Below are 24,699 nucleotides of genomic sequence, written 5' to 3' on the forward strand. Positions count from 1 at the left end.
AAGAGCGCCCACTTCTTAGCCGTGAATTTGAAGATGTCAATGACAAATTTGGCTAAGCTGTACATCAAGGAGATAGTGCGTCTTCATGGAGTGCCTTCAAGCATAGTTTCTGACCGAGACACGAGATTCACATCTCGGTTTTGGCAATCTTTACAAGGTGAATTGGGAAGCAAGCTACAGATGAGTTCTGCGTATCATCCGCAAACAGATGGCCAATCTGAAAGGACCATCCAGACGTTAGAAGATTTGCTTAGGACGTGTGTCCTGGACCATTTAGGCGCATGGGATGAGGTCTTGCCACTGGTGGAATTCACATACAATAACAGTTTCCAGTCTAGCATTGGTATGGCGCCTTTTGAAGCTCTCTATGGAAGGAAGTGCAGAACGCCACTTTGCTGGTTTCAGGAAGGAGAGAATGTGCTAACTGGACCAGAACTTATCCAGCAAACTACTGATAAAGTGAAATTGATTCAGGACAGATTGAAGACATCCTTGAGCAGACAGAAATCTTATGCAGATAGGAGGAGAAGACCCTTGGAGTTTGCAGCAGGAGACCATGTATTTTTAAGGTTGAATCCAATCACTGGAGTGGGAAGAGTTGTTCGTCCAAAGAAGCTGTCTCCCAAGTTCATAGGACCGTATCAAGTTCTGAAGAAGATTGGACCAGTAGCTTATGAGCTTGCTTTGCCTCCTCAACTATCAAACCTTCATCCTGTTTTCCATGTGTCTCAACTCAGAAAGTATATAGCCAATCCCTCTCATGTTTTAGAACTGGAAGACATTCAACTACAACCTGATCGAACGCTGGAGTTGCAACCAATCCGCATTGATGATGTTCGCACTAAATTACACAAGAGGAAGGATGTTCGATTGGTGAAGGTAGTGTGGGATGCCAAGAATGGAGATTCAACGTGGGAGGTGGAGAGTGCAATGAGGGACTTATATCCACACTTATTCATAGGTAAATTCTGAATTTTCGAGGACGAAAATTTTTGTAGTTAGGGAGAATGTGAGACCCTGGATAATTAGCAAATTTAATCCTGACATCACACCACTAACACACACACCACGTCACTGTTGCGGGTAATTAAAAACCCACTTTCAACTCTGATTTTCACCTCTGCAATGCACAGAAAACTGAACCACCATCATTCTCTGCAACATTAAAAACGCACCACTCCTTACATGCACACCTGCCACTTGTCACGTTAGAAACTTACAAATCAGAATTTAGTATGCAGGTGTCAGTCTTGGACATGTTTGTTCAAGCAAACGTTACTTTAACAAAACCAAAGTTTTCTGAGAACCCTTTCACCTGCACACTCATTCATCTTCTTCCTCAGAAAACCAAACTCTTCATTTTCTCCAAATTTCTCTCTAAGAATCCTTAACTTCTCTCTATCAGAAAACTCACGTTTCCTCTCTGATCACAATTGCAGCACCATAGGAATGTTAGTACTGCTGTGATCTCCATTTTGGACCAAACAGAAACTGAATCCAATCTGGTAAGCCTTCTTACTGTATTTCGTTCTTAGGTTTCTGGAAGAATAGAGTTTTAGTGCATGCAAGTATGTAGTCTCAGAGTTCTGCAATTTTTGATTAGATTTGTTTTGGAAGAATCAAGAATATAATAGAAGCATAGTTGGATAAAGCCATTTTCATCTAGGACAAGTTGGAACTTCAATCCGGGTAAGGGAAGCTTATATGTTTAATTCATACTGCTTGATTTGATAATCTGAGTTGCATGTATATGAAATCTGATATTTGAGCCTTATGAACGTTTACTGATATGAGATATAAATTCTGGTTCATTTGCATGTTGTTTTGGATACGCATGAAAGATGTGTGAATGTTATAGAGTTGGAATGATTAGATCGATTGAATCTGTCATGAATGAACACTGCTTAATTGTATTATATATGTTGTTGCTGATTTTGATTTAAATGTATATTGATTTGATTCTGTATAAATGGAGTATGGTGATTGTATATTTGGAATGATCCAAATGTTGAAATCTGTATGATTTGATGTATTAAATCTGAAAGGAAAGTTGTCAAGTTCATAAAAATCGAAATCTGGAAAATTCTGTTAAGAGTTGAGAAATCTGGTCTCTGTACTGATAAAGGACGTTCGTCCCTGTACGGTCTTAAACCGTTCGGTTTTCAGTTAAGCTTACTTAGACTAGAATTCTTTCATTTGGAAAGAATTCTGCCCGAGAATGAGCGTCCCTAGTTGATGATCTGAGCGTTCGTCTAGCTCAGTAATATTTAAATATTTAAAACTTTATAAATGAGTGACGTTCGGCCTTAAGTAGAGCGTCCGTCCTTAATAACGTTCGTCCTAAATGAAGTTCGACCTTCTGTTGAACGTTCGTCTACAGAGCGTTCGTTTCTATATTGAACGTTCGTTCATAACTGGTGTTCGGTCATATACCTAAACGTTCGTCCTACCCAACGTTCGGTTTATACCAACGTTCGTTCTGATTGTGCTCGGTCATTGACTTAGCGTTCGTTCCAAAGCGGGGTTCGGTTTCTAAACTGAACGCTCGTCCCTATTATTGAATTTTGAGCGAACATAATTGGCGTTCGTCCAAATTGTTAAATTACGTTCGTACTTGGACTGCCAGTGCTGTTCTTCTGAAATCAATTATATTGCTGGTGTATCTAAACACTTATCACTGGTTTTATTCCTTGGGTTCTATCTAGATTCTTTACACTTAAAATCTTTCAATGTATTATTCATCTCTTCTAAAGATCAGTATTTTCAAATTATCAAGAGTTGAAGCATATTAAGTGAATAAATGACTCGTTTCTTTTGTTCAGAAACGTGAAATCAAAGGTTCTGTGATAAGTTCATTTTATTTGATTAAAGAATGCATGACGTTAATATTAAGAGAGTGAAATACAGAATGGAGATATTATAATTATGAAAGGATATGATGGTTGAACACGACATGATATGATTATATGATTTTGAACTTGAATGAGCGTTCCATGGAGGAGCTTCTCAGTTGTATTAAATGCTAAATTTGTAAAGTATGAACATGGACAAGTTACTGATGGCTTGGTCCATCCTGATATTCCGTGATGCTCATCTTCACGTAGAAGGGGGTAGTCATGCGTGGGAATGGCAGGAGGTCATTCGTATCCCTCACTTAGCAGGGGCGAATGATTAACCTCAAGTGGAGGTCATTCGTATCCCTCACTTAGCAGGGGCGAAGGATTAACCGCATGTGGAAGCTGATTAGGTATATCCCGGCTACCACACCACTTGGGTGCAAGGACGCCTGTAACTACATGGTTCATACAGTCCGGACGGTCTGTCATATATATATTTATATGTTAAATTATATGATTAAGTTGTTTGATGTATCTGTGAATTAAATTGTGAACTGTATGTATGTTGTATTAATTAAACAATATAAGCTTACCCTTGCAATTTTCCTGGTGCTGTTTACTGTCCATGTATAATCCGTCTTGTCAAAATGCAATGATCATCCGTTGTGGATGTGAGCAGAGGGTGATGCATCTCTTGAAGTATTACTGGAAGAAGAAAATTTGGAAGATGCAAACCTGGTTGAAGTTGAAGTAAAAGCTGAACAGTAGAGGCGCGATTCCGTAGCAGTTTTAGTCTAGTGTGTTGTGCAGTATTTTTGGCAGTTGTATATATATATAGTTCTGCAGATCTGTTTTGTATTTATCTGAAAATTTGGAATTTTGTCAAGTGCTGGACTGTATTTTGATATTCTGTATTTAAATTCTACAGAATGGATAATCAGAACTGGTTTCTGTTTATTTTTTTTATGAATTCTGAACACTGCAGATTTTACTGTACGTGCTGTATGTTAAGTTTTAAAATTCTGAGCTACTGTAATATTCTTAAGACTGCACTGTTTATCTCTGTAAATGTGATCAGTTCTGGTTAATGGTAATTATCATTATTTTGGGACTGTTACATTATGTGTTCTAACTTGTGCCATTTGTTTGTCCCAAAAGTTGAGAATTGTAAAGGAAAAAAAAAGAGTCTATGTTGGAGATGGATTGATGGTGACATACATGTCGCTGATAGAACCGAAAAGTGGCGCCGGTGCAACCCCACCACATTGAAAATTGAAAAGTGGTGCGAATTATTTAATTAGAACACATAAACTTGTTGAGAAATCTCATGTTGCTGGTGCAACCATCAATTACGTATTTGAAGGATTCAAAGTTGCTTAAGTGTTTGGAACTTATATTCACGTGATGAAAAATAATTATGAGTAGAATGTCATCATCAATCCATTAAAATAGATGTTTTTGGAGTGTAGTTTCTGTTTTAACATCGGAAAAGTGATTTAGAAACAATGTAACAGCTTTAAGAGCAGATATAAAGTGTTTGAATGATTACTAGTCAAAGGTTAAAATCAATTAAATAATTCGCACTACCTTCTGCTTCAGTTTTCAATATTGTTTTCGAAAGAACTCGTCGAATAGAACAATAATTTATAATTTATCATCTCATGCAGCGTTAAGCCATATAATTTAACAACAAATGTAGCAAGTTTTAGGTTACAAAAATTTTTTATTAAAAGAAATATACTTTAAATTAAAAGATATTTTAATAGTTTTAAAATTTAATTTAAAATAAAAAATAAGAAAGTAGTTATTTATCATGACTTGTATTAATTATTTTTTAAAATTGAAAATAAAATAAAAGGTACTTTAAAAATATTTTTAATTATAATATTTTTAAAAATATATAATTTTTTTAAAATAAAAAATAAATAAAAAGTAGTTATTTATCCTTGCTTTAGGAATATTTTTAGTTATAATATTTTTAAGAATATATAATTTTTATAGTTATACGTGTATTAGTTATTTTTAAAAAATGAGTAGATGATTAATGTCATGCAACATCTTAGTAACAGATTTTTTTTGTAATTTTTTTTATATTTTTATTTATATTTTTAATAACATTTTTTCTTTCTGTTAAAAGTAATGATTATTATCTCATGAATGTCATCTAAAAAATTAATTACTAATCTCATATATATATATATATATATATATATATATATATATATATATATATATAACTTTTAAACATATTACCGAACACAAATTTTTGATGAAAATAATAATAACGAAAACTTGAGGTACAACGACACATATTTCAAGAAATAATATAAGAAATTAGGATTAAAAAAATATTTTCAAAAGTAGAATGCCTGACACACTATAATACACATGTCAAAGAGACCTTCAATAAAAAAAAATATATATATATATATATATGGCGAAAGCTCGTAGAAGTTTGATGCGATAGATATGGAAAAGAATTTACACCCAATTAGGATGAACTTCTACAAAATAAAACATACAAGCTTGAAGAATTAACGAACAACCTTATACTAATAAGATGGAATACAACACACTTGAAAATTACTACAATTAATTCCAATGATTGTAATGAAAATGGTGTACTCTTCTTTTAGCTTTCTTTTTGTTTTTTTTCCTTTCCTAACAAGGTTTTAATAGGGAATATACTTAAAATAGGTACATTTCTTTCAAAAATATCTTCAAGTTACCATATTGAATCAAATGATATCCGACAACGTTAAATAAAAGTTATGCTGTATTTATAACAAAGTCGTACTAAAACATCATATCAAATTAATGGTTCAAACCAGACAACTGAGCCACCAAACCAAAGTTATTCGATAAGAGTTTAAAGCAAAATGAGTAAACATCATAATATTTATTTAAAGATGTCCAAAGCAAGCAATTAAATATCATGATAAAAATATTAGTCTACTCAAATTCATTCGAGATAAACGAATCATAAACTCATTCGTCCTGGAAAATAAAAAATAATAATAATAATCATTCATTTCTCAATGATAACTACTTGAACTTTGAACTTGAAAAACTTATATGTTTACTCAGAAAGTTGCAATTGAGCATATATCAATTGAAATATTTTAATAAATTATCACCAATACAATGTGTTATAAGATGATAAGAAACTCAATGTTTTTTTTTCTTATTTCATATTTAGGTTATGTATCGAAGGCCAAAATACTCTATAAAAACTCGTTGACTTTCACAAAAAAGCATCGACTTATTATTTAATATTCTAATATATTTTCTATTTTTACGTACAAAGCTCGTATACCAATTCCTCTTGGTTCATTTTGTAGTTTAATTTTTCGAAAGGCAAAAAATCTGGATCTGAGTCTGTAGAGATTAATGAGGTGAGTTAAGGAAGTCCATAAGTGCAAACTATAAAAGTTAAAAAGTTTAAAAGACCCACATTTACCAGAAATTTGACTGAAAACAATTTAATGTCTCATGTCTTCATTTCAGTGGGTTACGTTAGACTAATACTAAAATACAATTCAAAGTATACTTCTTATCATAGTTTTAATTTTAAATGACGACACAAATCATCAAACCCAGTCAATAACATTATCTGTGCTTCTAAAATTAGTTTTGTATTTCAGAACTCATATATACAAAGTTTGTATTAATCAGAATTTAAAATATAAACTAAAACTATGACCATTCAAACTAAAAGCTAAAAGTATCAAAGACAGTTTTAAAACTAAAGTATTGTATATACCTAACTCCATCTCTCCAAAAGAATTACGATTTTACTCCTTCACTTGATTTTAATACAGTCTTTCGCTATCTTTTTATATATGGTCAATTAAATGAAGCATATATATTCTTATTTTTGAAACATTTAGTGCACGATTTAAAGACTCGGAGTCATTGTATATAAAAAGTTATATGTTGAGAATTATTTGAATTTCATTAGATGTTCCACCTAAAACATAACTGAATTCTCGTAAAAAAATCAATATTTGTAAATTATATTAAACTTTAAATTAACGTAGGTGCAAATTATTCATAACTTATGGTCCTGAAGTTCAATTTTACACATTACTCTCGTAAAAGTAATCTCCAGGGTTCATTTACCAGGAAAAAAATAAGTGAGAAATAATAAACAACAAAATAAGGAAGTCAAATGAAAATAAATGAAAATTAAAGATAATTGATGTAAAAGTAAGAACATGGCACATATCACATAATTAAATCAAAGAGTATATGTAATTGTACAGTGTCATCAAGTACGAGGTTCCAATGCATTACACAGACGAATCAATATTTATTAACAATTGTATGATAAAAAAATGGAATTTTTTTTCTCTACAATATTCAAGGGATAATAATTTCAGAACTACTTACGGCGGCCTCTTTTGTTTTTAATTCTATGGTCACAACAGAGCTTACATCAAAGGCTTATTCTGTGACCACGTCTATTGCTAAACTGTACATACAAAATACTTATTGCTACTTTAATTGCGTCAATACTTTTCAACTGTCATCATTAGATCAGCCATTGTGTCAATACAAATAGCAGGATGTTGCTCCTCTGATGGATTCCCTCCAAATCCAATGAAGTTTCACAACGTCAAAGATATTTAGTTCATCGAAATAGGAAGCTATGAAGTCCTGTATTTTTATGGTCAAAGTGTGGGGCATGCCTGCATGTCAACTGCTGATGTTTGATATATTCTGGCGTTCCAAAACATATCCAATATATTGAGAACCTCATAAAAGTCGCAGTGAATGAAACAAAAATAAAAGACACATCGCAACACAATCAAACTCCTCCAGTGTTATTAATGTTCTCCAATGAGATCTGGGCACCAGATCTGCCCACATTTGACGGGCCCGAATCTGATGAAAGAATATAAAACACCCAGAAATGAAGGCAAACAAGATATATCAAAGCCCACCATTTTGCAGTTGTGTTCCTTTTCAGAAAAAGTGCACCGGTCACAAAAATATGATCTAATTGTTGAAGTAATGATCCAAGCTGTCTCTTGCCAGAATGAATTCTGGCTTTTAGCATAGGGTTCAACTTTGAATTCGAGAGCTCCCATAATCCTGATTCTAAGTCACTGGATGAAGAAGCACGATTCATATTTGTTGAACCTGATGCCGACGTGTTCTCATCCAGCAACCTTGACACAGCCTGCCAAGTTGATTATGAAAATTGAAAATTAAGTATATGCAGTTTCAAGAATTAGTATCATAGCATCAGTAAAAAGCATACCTCGATTCTGAACATAAGACTTGCCTTCTCTGAAGAGAGTGATTCCACCTGTTGACAAGCAGAATAATTTGTATGAAATTTGAATAGGTAGGGGTCAAAAGAAACCTTAAGAAACTCGTCTTATTTTGTATTTAAATGAACTTTTGAAATATTTCTGTTGGTCTTTTAAACTGATGAGTTCTGAAAACTGGATCCGATAAATTAGTTGGCCATTTTGGTTTTGACTGCACATGGGTTTTCAACTGCTAATGTTTTCAGACAACACCCTTAGGACTGACTGATCAGATTGACTGGTTCTGCCCTAAATTTAAAGCAGTGTTCCACAAATATTCACACATTGTAAAGTCACCTAGATGTATTAGAAGACGAACCTTTGCTTGTTTCTGTATTAAATGGTCAGTCATTTGTTGAAGCCTTTGCTTGAGCTCAACTTCAACTTCTGTTGGCTCTTCCATCTCTTTCCTTGTTATTTCAATGTCAGCTTCCAGCTTTCTTGCCTTTGATGGACAAATATATCAAATAATTACACACAGCAAGAGAAAATCATATTAACTTCACAGACACAAAGCAATCTATAATAATACAAGAACAAATGATGCAGATATAAAGAAATAATTCATGATAGCATAGGATATCTTATCTTCAAATTTGCATGGAAATTGACTAAAAACTTGCAATATATGTAAAAGAAATTAAATGGTTCCTTATAAAAAAGGATGCAGATAACGGAAACTGAAATATACAGGTATGACTATTTCGAAGACTCGTTCTGATAATTCCCATATTTGCTTTTTAAAATATAACTAAAAAATAAAAGAAAACCTTATCCAATAAAAAGAAGAAAAACAGAGAGACACCATTCAAGAAAGAAAATTCTACGCAAACTACTAAAGTCATGAAATACATTGCACCCGAAATATCATAGCTCTTCAAGAAAAATAGTTTAAAAACCTTACCTTTTCCTCCAATTGAGTAACTTTATCATTGATTAAAGAGTGCTCTGCCTCAAGAATTTCCCGTTCAAACTCCACACCTTTCGAAGCTAGCTACAATGTTAGCATAAATACACAAGATAGTGAGCATAGAAGTTTATAAGGGAAATACAGGATCTAACAAAATAAGATACTAGAGACACACCCACTTAAAAGCCCCCCACTTGGAGAAGTAAACAAAAGACCAATGACTCAATGTCTACCCACTTCAGCAAATAATCATATAACTTACTTGATTTTGTGAAGCTCCAGTTTGAGGAGGATTCTTCATTCTCCTTCTGAGATCTATAAACGGTTAAAGGATTAGCTCATTTCAACAACTGCCACACACTAACCAACCCAATTTGACAAAATAATGATACGCATAGCTATTATAAGCAAGGAACGGCAGAAAGAAAGACATTAGGATTACATAGTCTTTGTCAGACATATTCTTGAGTAAGAGGAAGGCACATACCAAGTTGATTGGTTCCCAAAATCCCTATAGCAGCTGAGCACATATTTGCTTTGATTGCAAACCTAAAATGGATTCTGTGCACCTTTTTTCCACTTATTCACTACTAACCACCTATTCATCAGTTCCTTGCATAATTGCATATGCCTAAATTAATAATTGATTCTGTGCACCTTTTTTCCACTTTTGCTAAAATCTAGTTACTAATCTTAAAGAATAAAAATACATATTCAAAGTAAAATGAGACAGCTATGACGTATAGACACTACACTGGCAGTAGCAAGTCTCATAAAAAACAACATAATATTATACATTAGAAAGAAATGATGTACCAAATAATGTGAAAATAATAGGTTTAGTACCTTCATGAAGCAACTCCTTCGATGAGATTTGTTGTCTAAGTTCTGCTACTTGTTTAACCTGATAAAAACACGTAAGAAATTTAGTAACCTTTCCAGATATTTATGACGACCTGAGGATCAAGGAACCACAGAAATTTAAGCAGCATATAATGTTCAGTTTGGCTCACTCAATTTCAATATACTGGAACTCATTCTAGTTCTTGCAAAAACTAAATTTTCAATAAGAACACGTTTTGGGAGTTGATTGGTTCATTCAGTTTAGTTTTTCAATTTCTAGTTCAAGTAACAGGGTTAAGGTCTTCAGATATATGACGCTGACCAGCTTCACTATGCTGGTCATATTAAATTATTAATCATCTTATTTATTATGTCACCACTAATTTTGGGCGATCATAAGTCATCATGAAATTAGGACTGGAGTCCAAATCAATGAAAGAGGTACTAGCAAGCAACTATACTTTTCTATTCAATAATTACAGACCTGCAAAAGCTTACTTTCTGTTGGATCATACGGAGGGAAGTCACCTAAGAATTTAAATATACCTCAATTTCAAGGTTCCACTGCACAGCCGCTAGGGATCTTGCAAGATCAGCATTGGCAGTCTGCAATCAATCCAAACATTTGTCAACAAGCTTATGTCGATATCTTTGTGCAAAAAAAAAAATATAAATTATTTACAGAAAGGTACAGTAAGTTATCCTATCCTATAAAGTATAAACTAACGGTTTGAATTAACATACCTCCAATTTAGTTAAACGTGCAAGAAATTCCATTCTAGTATTATTATGTTTCTGCTTTTCTAACTCAACAGCTTCCATCGTTTCCATTGCAGTGCTCTGAAGCTGTGAAGCCTAAAGCAAGGAACAAAAAGGATTACATAAATAACCAATAGATCATAAACATTAAGTTACAAGAAAATTCTATACTATGGTAGCATTTGATAGACGTGTTAGAACAGGATATAACATAAAATGTGGTTTCTATTACATGTTTTGTTCATTTTAAAAACAAAACAGAATAGGACATTGGACTAAAAAGAGTGGTGAATTTTGATTCTACTCAGAGGGTGAAACCATGAGAAGAAAAGCAGAACATAACCATTCTACTTTGTTCTATCTGCAAGCAAAATACTGCCTATGGAGTTTGACATTTTAATTTTTCCACCAAATGACCAAAAGCAGAAAAAAAAATCAAATAATTTGTCAACATTACCTATAGGCTATATCCTATAGAAGACACCATGTTGAGTTTAACCAGGGTATATATATATAAAGGTTAAAAAAGCAACACAAAGATCAGTTCTTAAATTGTAATTATGTTACCTCTTGTGCTTGTTCTTTAGCTCGCTCCTCCAGTATTTTCTCTAGGGTCTGCTTCTCCCCCTCTAATTTGGCCACCATATTTTCCCGTTCCTTGATAGCGTTTATAGCTTTAGCTGCTGCTTTTTCAGCCAGAATCCTTTCCCTCCTCTTTCTCCTTTCCTCCCTCTCATGCTCACTTTCAGAATCAGATGTTGAACCGGAATCAGTATCTGAATCAGAACCTCCAACGCTAGCCATGGGAGAGCCCCTTTTCAAATCGTCTGATATAGAATTCCCAGAGATTGAATTAAGCTCATGCCTTTCTTTTATCGCACTTCTCAATTGACTGCCATCAAAATCTACCACAATCTTAGGCTCTTGCACCTTATCAATCCCTAATGATGGTATTGTTTCTGCAGCCAAAGTTTGGTCGCCCTCCTGCAACGATTCTGGTGGAGAAGTGTCCCTATAGTTAAACCGATTCTCATTTTCTTCTTTTCCATTTTCCTCGATCACAGGCTTCTCAGAACTGCCCTCGTCGGAATACTTCGGTTCTTTACCCCATTTACCATCAGTCTCTGATTCTACATCCAAATTCCTCCTTGTTGAAGTCGAAGATGTAGATTCCTTTCCATCATCAGCGGCTTTTCCACTCAATTTAACTTCTTTCACATAGTCTGACTTCTGAAAGGACCTCGGACCACTGTTGCCACTTCTTGCATTCCTCCTCATATCGGACACCGACGAAGCTGAAGACAAACCCTTCAGCTTCCTACCACTATTTTGCCTCAAAACACGAGGTGCGGGCACCCCATTACCCTGATTGCTCCCAGAAGCAGAAGACTGAGTAACTATGGGTGCATTAAGGAGTTCAGTCCAATCATCGTTAGTTAAGGTAGGGCCAGATTTGGTAGATAGTTTTGGTGCACTGGCTGTAGCTTTAAGGCCATTAAAATTAGGATCACTGCGAAATTTTCCACCATAATCACTACTCTCCGAGGGTTTCTTCTTCAATTGATCCTTCAGAGACACACCAATCCCTGATTTAGCGGGAGCATCAATGTTCGGTTCCTCGGATCGAAAACCCTCGTTCTTGCCAAGCGATTCAGCCGCTTGTTGATCGAGCTGAACCGTCCATTACAAAATTAACAAATGAATATATTTCAAGATAACATAAAGAGAACTAAAATAATCATAATCGCGCTATACATTAAAATTGACGAAGTAAATTACAACTCCTATGGCTAGGGATTCCGAAAAGGGAAAAATGGAAAAGAAAATGCAAAGCATTGTTATGGTTAGACTTGCCTGGTGGAGAATGCTCTCTGCGGCTTTAAGTTTGGAGGAAATCCAATTCGCCATGGCTTCAGAGAGCGAGATGAGAGGGAAAGAAAATGTCGCGTATCCACAATACGAACGTGTATATCGAAACGCGGCGTTCCAAAGAGTTTACGCGGGTGAAGAAGAGATAATTCAAGATGACGGTGCTTTTCAGGGCGAGAGATCCATGATGCTGGTAATGATGAAGAAGAAGAGGGCCATGAAAGCTGCAAAGAAGAAGATCGAGTGAGAAAGTTAGAGTGACACGCGGGTCATGGAACATGCTTTCTTGGGCCAATCAATTTTGAGTGAATTGCACTGCTTCGCTTTGGGTCCCACTCAACGTACCAATGACTTCTGCTTCGCAACTACCAAACAGTCCAAACTACCATCTACCGGGCTTCAACGCTGGGTCTTTGGAGCCCATTAAAGTGTAAAGTCCGGTACAAGCCCATATCCTTTATTCTAAAGAAATTTCTTTTTGCACTCCATGTTTTTCTTCTACATCTTCATAAATATCAAAAGTTTTTATGTTTCTCTTTGGTTTAAAGTTATTTTCCAATTATGCAATTCAAAACTTTAGAAAAAAATATACCAAATTATATTATCCACAACATAAATTTAAAACATATAAATGAATATAAATTTCATTTTAAAGTAGATTTGTAATTTATATTTATTATCTATTAAACCTATCATATCATCGGTTGTGAATCATTCCAAGCTAAGTTTAAATTTCCACAAATTTGAAATGTTCAGAAAAAAAATATCTTATTTCATCGGTTGGGACATCGTATCGAAATCCATGACTATTATTTAGAGCTTGTGGCAACAAGAAGCGCAGTTGCCGTTTGTGTTGCAGCTTTCATCTTCAACTTATGAATTATTTCTAGTATCAATTTTGACGGTGATCATGACTTTTTGTTTATCAATTTTGTTCCTTATTTCTGTTTTTTATTTTATAAAAAAAAAACTATATTAACTGTTCATTAAGGAGTGTTATTATAAAACATGACCTTCTGGAAATGGAAGAGTTCGTGCGTAACCTGAGAGGTTACATTATCCATAAAAAAGTACATGAGATTACGCCAAAGAAAAAACTAGCTGTAAAGAATTAAAGAAAAACGTGTATGATATAAAAATCATCATTTACAATCTATCAAGAAGTCACCTTTCGTGTAATTTAAGAACTAAATCGTCTTCACCATGCAATGAAGAAACGCCGATAACAAGATGAAGAAACTTTGCAAAGTAGAGAAAATCGGAAGAATGAATTACTGAAAGATCATGGCAAAAATTTTCCCAGGAAAAGTCTCATCACGAACAGCAAGAACTAGGTTGTCTGGTTGCAGTGACTTCATCAGCAACATGAATCTCCTTCCCGTTCAGAAGATTAATCGGTTTGTCGTCCATTTTTGCTGCCAAATTCTTCTGCCTTGTCATGTGATAAATCCTTGTGATCATTTGCAAGAACACTTCCTCAACGTTGAGATTCTTCAAAGCAGAGGTTTCCATGAAGCACAACCCTTCTGTTTCAGCATACCCTTTTCCTTCTTCTTTCTCAACCTCTCTCGATTGATCCAGATCGCATTTGTTTCCCACAAGAACAACCACCATCTCTTCCCCTCCGAACTCTCTCAGCTCCAATAGCCACTTCCTCACATTCTCATAGCTTGATCTCATCGTTATATCATACACCAGCACTGCCCCCGAAGCCCCTCGGTAGTACGAACTCGTGATTGCTCTAAACCTGCCACAAAGTTGTATCATATCATAACCATGCTTTTTAGACTGAATTATATCACATTTAGATTTGCTCTTTATTTTAAGTCATGCAAGATTTGGTCATCTGATAAGGTAAAGTTGTCATATTTTCTTGTTACCTTAAATATAAATATAGGTAGGTGATGTAAAAAAGGGAAATCGGCATCCCTATGAGTGTCTAAGAATCCTTAGATAATTGGAAAGGAGAAATGAAATGTTTGACCATGTGATTGCGCACCAAAATCCTACATTCATTTCTCTCAATCACTTTCATCATGTTTTCTTTCTGTAACAAAGCTCAAACATGTCCATGTCTAGGACCCACATAGCCTAATAGTTACGCTATATAGATTGCATTGCATGATCAAACAGATAAAGAAAAGAAAACTTGGTTTCTACACTTACACAGCCTACACTGACCCATGCTCATTATTCAACTCTGCTGCATAATATTTCTGCCTAATTCATTATGAGAATTGAAAATGCAAGGAAAAGAAGAGGGCATGTAAAACCCAAAGGCAAAAGTAGTAATCAATCACTGTTCCTTTTGTTAAATTTTTCGAACAGATCGAAAGTTACATTCACTCACGGAAAAGGAGGAAATTACGACAAGGTTCCAATAAAGCACCAACCTTGGAGGGAGAACATGTTTTGGATTTTTTAATGATATATATAAGTACAGTCTTAGTTTTTGTTCAAAAGTTTATTTACTCAAATACATACAAATCCAGGCATGGAATTCAATAATGATAATGTTAGTGTTTTCAGGGTCCCACTGAACGGATTCAAGAGTTATTCTTTCCTAATTTCATTATCCCACGTAATTAAACCAGTACTCAATTGGCATTTGGCAACCACGACATTTTTCAATCATCAAATCTCAGAGATCATCACGGATGAACAGTTCAGTTTAAAAAAATACTAAAATATTTGGCCAAAAAACATGAGCAAACGACACAGAAACTACACTTGTTTAGTTAACAAAGCATAACAGAGAAGTTCATTGTAATTTTCATATTCAATTCTTTTATGTTAAGCAAATCCAATGAACACCCACTTAGAAATCCAAACCCGGGTTTATGTAACCTCAACCTCGTCAAAAACAAGTTCCATGGTCGTGTGATCTACTATATATGCAACCGAATTCTTAACTACGACCTCAAAACACAAGAATATAATATAACCGTTACTACGAGCTGATGAAACAAAATGAGTATGATCAAAACATTGAAACGATTGAAGAAAGAAGGGAAAACATAAAAGTTGGAAGTGATGAGCAATTGAAGAGACAAGACAACATGGTTGTTTCTTTACCTTTCTTGGCCTGCAGTGTCCCATATTTGAGCTTTGATGAGTTTGTCTCCGACCTTGATGTTCCGGTAAGCAAATTCAACTCCTATTGTGGGTTTGGAATCCAACCTGAATTCGTCTTTTGCAAACCTTGAGAGCAGATTCGATTTCCCAACTCCAGAGTCTCCAATCAGAACAGCTTTGAAGAGAAAGTCACACTCTTCATCGAATGTATCAGCCATGAATATGACCCTTTTCAAATGATCTCTACCTTCACCAGTGTGAGAAGAAAAAACTCAACCATAAAGAAAATGAAGATGATGAAGGAAGAGAGTTGAAATAGGGTGCAAGGTCATGATCATATTTATAGAGTGCTAGAATGCAAAACAAAAGGGCATTAGGAGTAATAATAATCTTTGGTATTTTATTTTGGAGGGTGTTGTATGAGTATATTTACATGTGAAACCATTGAAAAAGGCATTAGGAGTAATAATCCTTGATGTTGTCTATACCTATGAGTGACATTAATCAAGTGGAAGAGCCAACCATGGTTACCTCCATCTTCAAAGAAGGTCCAATGGTATTGTTCCATCTGTCTCCATCAATCTTTTCAGTATAAAGTTTGCCATTTTTCATGCCTATGTGGCCTTTCAGGATTGGCAAACCCTTGTTTCTGCACATCATTCATGAGATTGGTTATAGAGTGACATTGTTTAGATCATGATCATCTCAAGGAGGTTAAAAATATAATTTAACAAGGAATGATCATAGATGTTTGTGGTTAGGTACCGTTATAATCATCAAATCAAAAGGGGTTTGGAATAATAATAATAAAAAAAAATATAACTCTATCTTTGTACACCTGTTCATTATTGAAAAGGAGCACTTTGTATAACAAAAAATGTTCATTACGCCACAAGAAATTAGTGCTAACAAAAGGAAAATGAACACTGGAACACAGAAGATAGATATTGAACTTTTACATTGAATTCCATTTTTATATACTTCAAAATAGTCAACGATTCAAGAAGCTAAATGCAGATAAAAGTTATTAATTAACATTTAATATAACGTACCAGTACTGAATATATTTAGACGATAGAAGTTTGAAGTTAGCATTTAGATGGTTTGTTAAATAAATATACATCAAACACCTGTTACTATATGTTCAGAAAGTAAACTATGGACAAATTTAGTCACTGAGTCAATACAACAACCTTAATTATGCAGATGACTTCATTACAAATTATCAATATTACTCGATTTTTTAATCTTAACGTTCAGAAGGCTAAAATAAATAAACCTTTTATATTTTAAATTTATATATAGCATATCTATTATGCTATGCTTACTCGTAGTCTCCTAGTGATAATTGATTATGTAAAAAACACACATATATATTGAGAGAGAAAGAAATTGTTAGGTTTAAAAAATCATTTTTAAAAAAAAACTAATAATAAATATAAGCTATTCTTATAAAAACAAAAAATTATACAATTATAAAAAAAAAATGTGTGTTAAGTAAATATATCTTTCCGTAGTTTTCAAAATCGTTTTAACATTTGCTCATTTTGATAAATTTGTGTAAATTTGTTTGAGTTTTTAAAAGAATTTCTTTTTTTTTAACACAAAAATATTTAGGCGTTTGTTTAAAGTTACAAAAACAACATCAATAATAATAATAATAATAATAATAAAATGTTTAAACCAACTTGTGAAAAGTTACTTGGAGTATTTTATTAAAATACGTGAAACTTATTTTTAAAAATATTAAAAAATATATGTTTAATAAAAAAGTTTTTATAATTACAATAAAATATATAATTTCAGAATAACTATTTATTTTTATTATTTGAAAAACATTATTTATATGTTTAAACCGACTCAACCATTCACTTGTCAAAATAAATTATAATATACTTATTTTTAGTATGTCTTTTTAATTAAAATACCCTCTAAAAATATAATAAATAATTTAAAAAACTATTTTCCCCAAAACATCATATTTCTCTTTGCACCCTATCAAAACTTTCGGAAAATATTTTAATGTTTTAACGTTTTCTGTAAAGTAAAATCTAGACCGATGGGTGTAAAGAGAAATTTGAGGAAAAGAAGCAACAGTCAATGAATTCACTTTATTCAAAAAACAGGCTTAGTAATTAATAAGACTTTTACTTTCTGCAATCCATTAATTTTTAGGTACATAATCATTTTCTAAAATGATCACTCTACCTTTCAAAAATTGATCTCCAGATTACTTGCCAGATATTTTTCAGAGCAAACTTTCTAGATCAGAATTTATAAAATAAAATTGGTATAGTGGGATCTTCTTAATAAGCTTTCTATAATTGATCTATGTAAGACGAACTGTATTTACCTTTATCAAATTATTTCTTAGTGATTTAAGAGGTTTCTAAGAGATATAATTGTAATTGTTATTAAATGAGAATGCTGTATTAGTAATTTAATAAGTAATTGTTACCAATTAGTTATTTAAGAAATTTTTATATTATGCACTTATAGTTGTTGCCAAATCATTTTTCTACTTTAACAATTCAACTAACTTTAAAAAATATTTATTAAAATTACTTCATATTATTTAGTCAAAGACTTTAATTGATAACTGAAATTATGACTTTGAAGAATTAATTAAAACGTGCTTATAGAACAGTATTAGCATTTATTATACTATAACTTCAACATTTTATAATTAAATATTTTTAATACGTTTGGTTTGATTTTTAAGAGACCATTATTCACTGCAAATAGTAATTATAGTGAATTATCAATAAATTATAAAAAAATATATGAAAAAGAAACATATGTACATTCAAACGTGAAGAAAATTTCCTGTATAGAAGAGACTTTCTTAAAACTTAATCAACAAATTATCATTACTTAGAGATGGAGAAATAAAGAGTAATTTCTCAATATATTTAAAAAGAGGATTTTATAATATATATATATATATATATATATATAATTTTAATTGCAATATTTATAACAAATTGTTTAGTAATTATATAATTAGTAAAGGTGATTAAAAATTTATTTTTCATTTGGAAATGATATCGAGATTAGGATGGATTAAGTACGGATATCTGTTTAAATGCTATTTATTTATAATCTGATCTGTAACAAAAAGTAACAACGAGAAAGCATGAATATTTTAAAACGCAAATCGACTGAATATTTTAAAAATATATTTTATAAACTTTAAAAAAAAATTAAAAAAATATATATAATATATAAATTAAATTAAATGTAAATCTAATTTTGATTATTTTTAAATTTAACTTAATAAAATATAAATAAATTTTAATTTTAATTATATTTAACTTAATAAAATATAAATTAAATTTTAATTTTAATTTTTTAATAATAAATATCGAATACTATATCCGATTTTTTTATAAACAATTATTAAGAATGTTTACTACCATGAATAATAAATATTTTTTATATCCGAATTATTAAAATGTTTATTACCATGTATAATAAATATTTTTTATAAATGATTTTTTATTAATCATTTATAGTGAATTTTATCTATAAATATTTGCCACAAATTTTATCCGTATAAGGGTATTTTTTCTATCCCTAAAGAGACCACCATATATTAAAAAAAAAGTAAAATAGAAAGTGTCCACGACACATCTTTCCCGTCCACTACCATTCAACTCGCTGCTGCCACTTTCCGTGGCCCTGTTATCATACTTTCCTTTTTCCGTATACAAATATTTAATTTAAATTATTGTCGACATTAAAACAACTCATAATCAATTCACGGCGTGATCATTGTGGAAGAACAAATCATCGCGGCGTGTTTCCGCATGCCACAATTTCCTCTTCACAGCTCACCATTAGCCAAAGAATCAACCGTTACGACGTGATTCCACAACCGCAAACACACGGAGGTTGGCATTCTGGAAGAATCCAATTGTTTATCGCCGCTTATCACGACTTACAACATAATTCATTGAAAACGTAGTAAGCAAAGTCACGAAGCTAAATTGGAATTCAAACGGAGAACATTGGAATAATTTTTCACTTAAATTTCTAATTCTAATTCTACTCAGGGCGATTGAACACATAATAAATAACAGAACGAAGGGAAAAGTAATGAAAGAGCACAAGAGGCGCAGATCTACGAGTCAGAGGTTACGGAAAGAAAGCAAGAAGCTGCTAATCTATTTTTCTTCAGCAAGTATTTTCGCGGTTGTTGCTCATCATGCGCTTGAACTCCGCGAAGTTCACGTTGCCGTCGCCGTCGGAATCGACGGATTTGATCATGTTGTGGCATTCTTCGGTGGTGCAGCTCATTCCGAGGCGGTTCAGAACCTGGCAGAGCTCGGTGGCGGAGATGAGCCCGTTCTTGTCCTGGTCGTACATGTTGAAGGCATCCTGGACCTCTGTGTCGCCACCGTCAGCGGTTTCTGCGCGGTAGAACGCGGCAAACTCGGAAAGGTTAATGAAACCGTCGTGGTCGGTGTCGAGGTCGTCTATGACGCCCTGGAGATCCTCCGGCGGGACGCCGGATCCAAGGGAGCGGAGGACGTTGTCCAGCTCGCTGACGGAGATCTTGCCGTCGCCGTTGGTGTCGAAGCGGTTGAAGACTCGCTTCATCTCGTCCATGTCTTGGAGGTAGACGGAGGATTTGTTACTGGCGTCAGAGTTTGGAGCGGCGTCGACATTTCCCGTCGCAATTGGATTCGAGGCCATCTTCTCCAATAAACAGAGCTTTTTTATTTTTGTTAATGAATAAGAGAAGGTTACCGAAATTGGTGAGGTGAATGGAACGGTGCCATTTGGGCCCTTTTATACACTGCTTTTCCTTTGAAATTCGATTTTTGTACGTGTAGACTGGACCCACCCTTGACGGAAAAATCCTTCATACTTTTAAAAAATTATTTTTTATTTTTCACATAAAATATTGTGTCTTTTCAGTTATCAAACATTTTTAAAAGCGTGCTTGTAACGTAAGACAAGACCATAAAAATGTTTGATGAAAAATAAAATATTAAAACACATTAAAAGATAAAAAAATTATTTTTATTAGATAATTCAAAATTTTCGGTTTATTATATTTATCCCTTTTTTTCGGTTATGTATAATGTAAGATAATAAAAATTAACTTTGATATCATGATAATCAGCGCGCAACAACCGACGGAGATTCAGTTTTAGATTGCTTTCAACTGGGATTCTATGTCGTTGCAATTGCAATAGAATCAAAAATAAATCTACAATGGGTATTTTGGAGTTATTTAATATTTTCTTATCAATGGGTATTTTTTGCTTAAAAAGATTACCAGTGTTGAAAACAATCCATTAAATGTTAAAAAATAATTTTGTAATAAAAAATATAATATGCATTTTTCGATTCCGGCTTCCTTACTTATGTTCTCTTTATTTCAAATAAACTTTTAAAATCTAAAAATAATAAACCATACATTATTTAAGGTATATCTTATTTAAGTTTTAAGTTTTTTCTCTTTTATTTAGAGTAATGACCTAATTGTGTGAAAATGTATTTTGGAGACTTTCCTAGGTTGATGGAATTAATTGGAAGGTTGTGAAGAATTTTTTTAGATAATGACAAGTAGGGAAAGTTAATATAAACATGCAAATATTAAGACATGTGTATAATGAATTAAGTATGATGATATTCAAATTGGGTTATATTTTAGTTGAAAATTACTAATTTTAATAACATTGTATTTTTTTAATTATGATATTGGATAAAAATACATGTAGATACTATCATTTATACGTACTATTAATAACCAATATGTTTGCTGTATTATTAAAGGGATCATAAAAATAAAAATACAATAATTACGTATACGTATACCACTTTAATTACTCAAATGTTAACAAGTGTTATTAAATATTTGTTAACAGTTTTTAAGAAAACAAATCTTTTTACTTTTATAAAGACATACTGTTATTAAATATTTTTATTTCTAATAATAAACAAGTTATTTTGTGTCACTTTTGGTACGTTTAATTATTGCCTCTTTTAACATGTCGTTGTTGAACACTAACTATCATTTTGTCTTCATTACGCTAGTTTGATGTATTTTTTTGGCTAATTTAATAGAGTTGTCTTTATCTGGACATTGTGGCATTATCTTCTCCAATATAATTGAGGTTGAATTATTTTATAACGAAAAATATATTCTTCACACGCTAATTTTTTTATATTTATTTAATACTATTTTTATCTAATATATAAAATTTTCTGCTTGAATTCAGAAAATGAAATAATTTTAAAATTTAAGAGGCTAAAGATGGACTAATCCCACATTTTAAAAACAAAAAATACATTTAAGTAAATTAATTTTATAGCAGTGGAGAAGGTTTTGTTTGATAAAGATTTTACTCACTTTAATGATTTTCTTTTGAAAATAATAGTTTTTTTCACTTTTTACTAAAAACTAAAAGTGGAACATAGCTTTGATAGACAACCACTCACTCTCTATGGTAGCTGGTATTGATTTTAGGAATTTCTTTTTTCCTATTAGGTTAAAATTTTACTTTTACTTATTAAATGAATATATATATATATATTATTTGTTCACTTTTTAAATATTATAATCAAATATTAATATTTTTTTCTTAAAATAATGTCTGCCAAATTACATTTTTTGTAAATAAATTGTAAATAAACTTGGCAAGTGTTAATATATTTTAGCCAAATTTCAATAAAGAAAACTCACTTGTATTTGTTAATTATTACTAAAAATTTAAAAATTTAATGTTATTTTGACTCTGATATTTTGGGACCAAATAGCCGAACGAGGCTGCTATGTGGTTCGTGCTAATCTAGGTAGACGTGTGACCTGAAAACAATTCGTAATGTGTGCAACTTTTTTTTATTACTTTTTTATTATTTTTGTATTTATTTATGTCTAATTCTGACGGTAAATAAATATATTATTCGTGGCCGCACTCCAAGTGCGACACGTGGCTTGTGAACACGGCTTTAACGCGCAAGTAACTTTAATACGTGAAAAGGATATGAAAACAGGTTTTTTTTTCGTGTTCTTATAAAATAAATAAATTCAATTATTTGACAAGTACCATTTTTAAATTATGTAATGTCGGTAAATGTACCAAGAAAATTAACAGCAAAGTAATTAGTAGAAAATAAAAATACAAGTTTGGGATCTTAGAATAACTATTTTAAGACTAGCTCGTGTATGCATTAAAATTTCCCAAATATAATCTATAAAAAATCGGAAAAATTAAGTTAATAGAGTTTAGGAATAGCAGTTAAATCACATCGTGAACTTGTATTTATTTTTTAACTATGTCAACTAACTTCAATAATCTAATTAAAAAGTAATATATTTTCAGATAAGTGGCACCAAATAATTAACTGAAAAAAGAAAAAAAGAAAAAACCTGTAACATTGAGAACGTGTGATGAGCGTGTGTTTTCTGATTTTGATGCAATGAATTGCAGAATTTTTTTGTGTTTTCTGTTATAGGAAAAGTGGAAAATCACGACGATTACATCATTGTTGGGTGACCACCATAATAACAATAACGTCTCAATGTAGTGAGAGAGAAATGAAATTTTGATATAAATACATTTTTACATTTATTTAATATTATTTTATTTTTATTATTTTTTTAAAATATGAAAATTATTTTTATTTAACTATTTTATTTTTTATAATATATATGAAATGGATGTAAATATGGTATTATTTAAAAAGATTGAAATACATTTCTCCTAAATCTTTTCGAATAAGGGAAGTTTTTTTTAATATAAATTTAACAATGGTTTGGGTCACATTATTTTGAATATTCAACACCAGCAAAAGAAAATCTGAATTTATATCAACAATGCAATTTGTGAGACGTGCTGCCAAATCTTGTGGCTAGCTTGAGAAAATAAAGAACATTCAACTTAGAAGAGCAGAAGAAGTCCTTTGTATTCTAGAAGAGAAGTTGTTGGTTTTAAGAACAATTCGCAGGTTTTCCAGTTTCTAAGTGTAGCCCCTAAACTACTCATCTGACCCTTATCAACCATGAATTTAGATTCTATTGACAGAAAGTAAAATCCAACAATGGAGTCCAAAGTTGCTTTTACTTTTTACACTCCTCTAAAATGCTATTTTCACTTATTGTATTAGTTACAAATTTAAAATAAATTTATAAATTAACCAAGAAACCTACCGTACATTCTTTAAGTAATTTTTTAAATATATAACAAAATTAATTGTTAATTAATTTCCCGCACTTATATTTTCACACATAAGTCCTTACAATATTAAAAAAAAAAATCATGACTTTGGAAATTGGAATGATATTTCCTAGCTGATACTTCAAATTCCACTATGATTGATAGGTTTGAATAAATAGAATGAAAATGCTTGGAAATGTTTTTACCATAATCAATAAAATCCACATGCTTTATTGCTTAAGAATCCATTGTTGAATCCCCATTTCTGTTTATTTGTGATTCATATTTTCCTCACATTATGCATTGATTCCTCTAGTGTTAAGGAACGAGAGAAGAAAATAATACTTTTTAACACCTTTTGAAAAATACACTCACTTAGCAAATAACCCACTTTAATAATATAACAATGTGTATTAAAATTTAAAATTTAAAAGTAGAATAAATACGGCTAAAATATTATTACCTGTAGTAGTCTCTACTTAATGAGATCAAAATGCTACCATCTATATTGAATTATTAATCAATTATGGCCCAATATTTCATTAATTTGAATTTTTAAAAAAATGTACCCATTATTTTAAAAAGGGTCCGGCACTCCTAAGTGGATACGGGCTGTCCCAACGCCATCGTTGAATCATTTTATTAAGCATCTGCATCACATTTTTAAAATGCAGACACACAAAAGTACAGACATGTCAAAATGTCTCTTTAGTTTGTTAAATTGATTAACAAAATCTAAGATCTTATCTAATTTATTCAAGGACAAAAACAATCAGTACTATGTTAAAAATGAACACTACAAACGACCTTTGAGTGGCTAGAAACACAAAGCAAAAACAGCTACTAATTGCTGTTTTAGCCAAAGGGGCAGATATACACCCCATTGGCCATTATTGATGAACAGTGTATTCTGCAAG

The 24,699-nt window shown here is 32.0% G+C and overlaps 3 protein-coding genes and 1 long non-coding RNA gene across 4 annotated transcripts; 1 reads left to right on the forward strand and 3 right to left on the reverse strand.

Moving 5' to 3' along the window:
- The first annotated feature begins 664 nt into the window (after positions 1-664).
- LOC148191627 (uncharacterized) lies at positions 665-3,705 on the forward strand. Its single transcript, XR_015782517.1, has 4 exons — positions 665-961; positions 1,440-1,505; positions 1,604-1,689; positions 3,517-3,705. It is a non-coding gene; the product is annotated as an uncharacterized LOC148191627 (long non-coding RNA).
- Positions 3,706-7,041: 3,336 nt separating this feature from the next.
- LOC124819470 (golgin candidate 2) lies at positions 7,042-12,810 on the reverse strand. Its single transcript, XM_047290991.2, has 10 exons — positions 12,522-12,810; positions 11,235-12,338; positions 10,653-10,763; positions 10,455-10,514; positions 9,912-9,969; positions 9,328-9,380; positions 9,060-9,149; positions 8,475-8,600; positions 8,104-8,151; positions 7,042-8,022 (listed from the first exon to the last, which is right to left on the reverse strand). The coding sequence occupies exons 1-10, from the start codon at positions 12,573-12,575 to the stop codon at positions 7,648-7,650; spliced, it is 2,079 nt and encodes a 692-aa protein (XP_047146947.2). The 5' UTR covers positions 12,576-12,810; the 3' UTR covers positions 7,042-7,647.
- Positions 12,811-13,647: 837 nt separating this feature from the next.
- On the reverse strand, positions 13,648-15,991 carry LOC124819466 (ras-related protein RABA6a-like). Its single transcript, XM_047290988.2, has 2 exons — positions 15,612-15,991; positions 13,648-14,283 (listed from the first exon to the last, which is right to left on the reverse strand). Exons 1-2 carry the CDS (start codon positions 15,827-15,829, stop codon positions 13,851-13,853), a joined length of 651 nt encoding a protein of 216 aa, XP_047146944.1. The 5' UTR covers positions 15,830-15,991; the 3' UTR covers positions 13,648-13,850.
- Positions 15,992-19,578: 3,587 nt separating this feature from the next.
- LOC148191628 (putative calcium-binding protein CML26) lies at positions 19,579-20,386 on the reverse strand. Its single transcript, XM_088100111.1, has one exon. It carries the CDS (start codon positions 20,307-20,309, stop codon positions 19,788-19,790), a length of 522 nt encoding a protein of 173 aa, XP_087956237.1. The 5' UTR covers positions 20,310-20,386; the 3' UTR covers positions 19,579-19,787.
- Positions 20,387-24,699: the final 4,313 nt, after the last annotated feature.

This window comes from Vigna umbellata, chromosome 10 (assembly GCF_029865625.1).
Source record: "Vigna umbellata cultivar VRB3 chromosome 10, Vumbellata_1.0, whole genome shotgun sequence".
NCBI lineage: Eukaryota > Viridiplantae > Streptophyta > Magnoliopsida > Fabales > Fabaceae > Vigna > Vigna umbellata.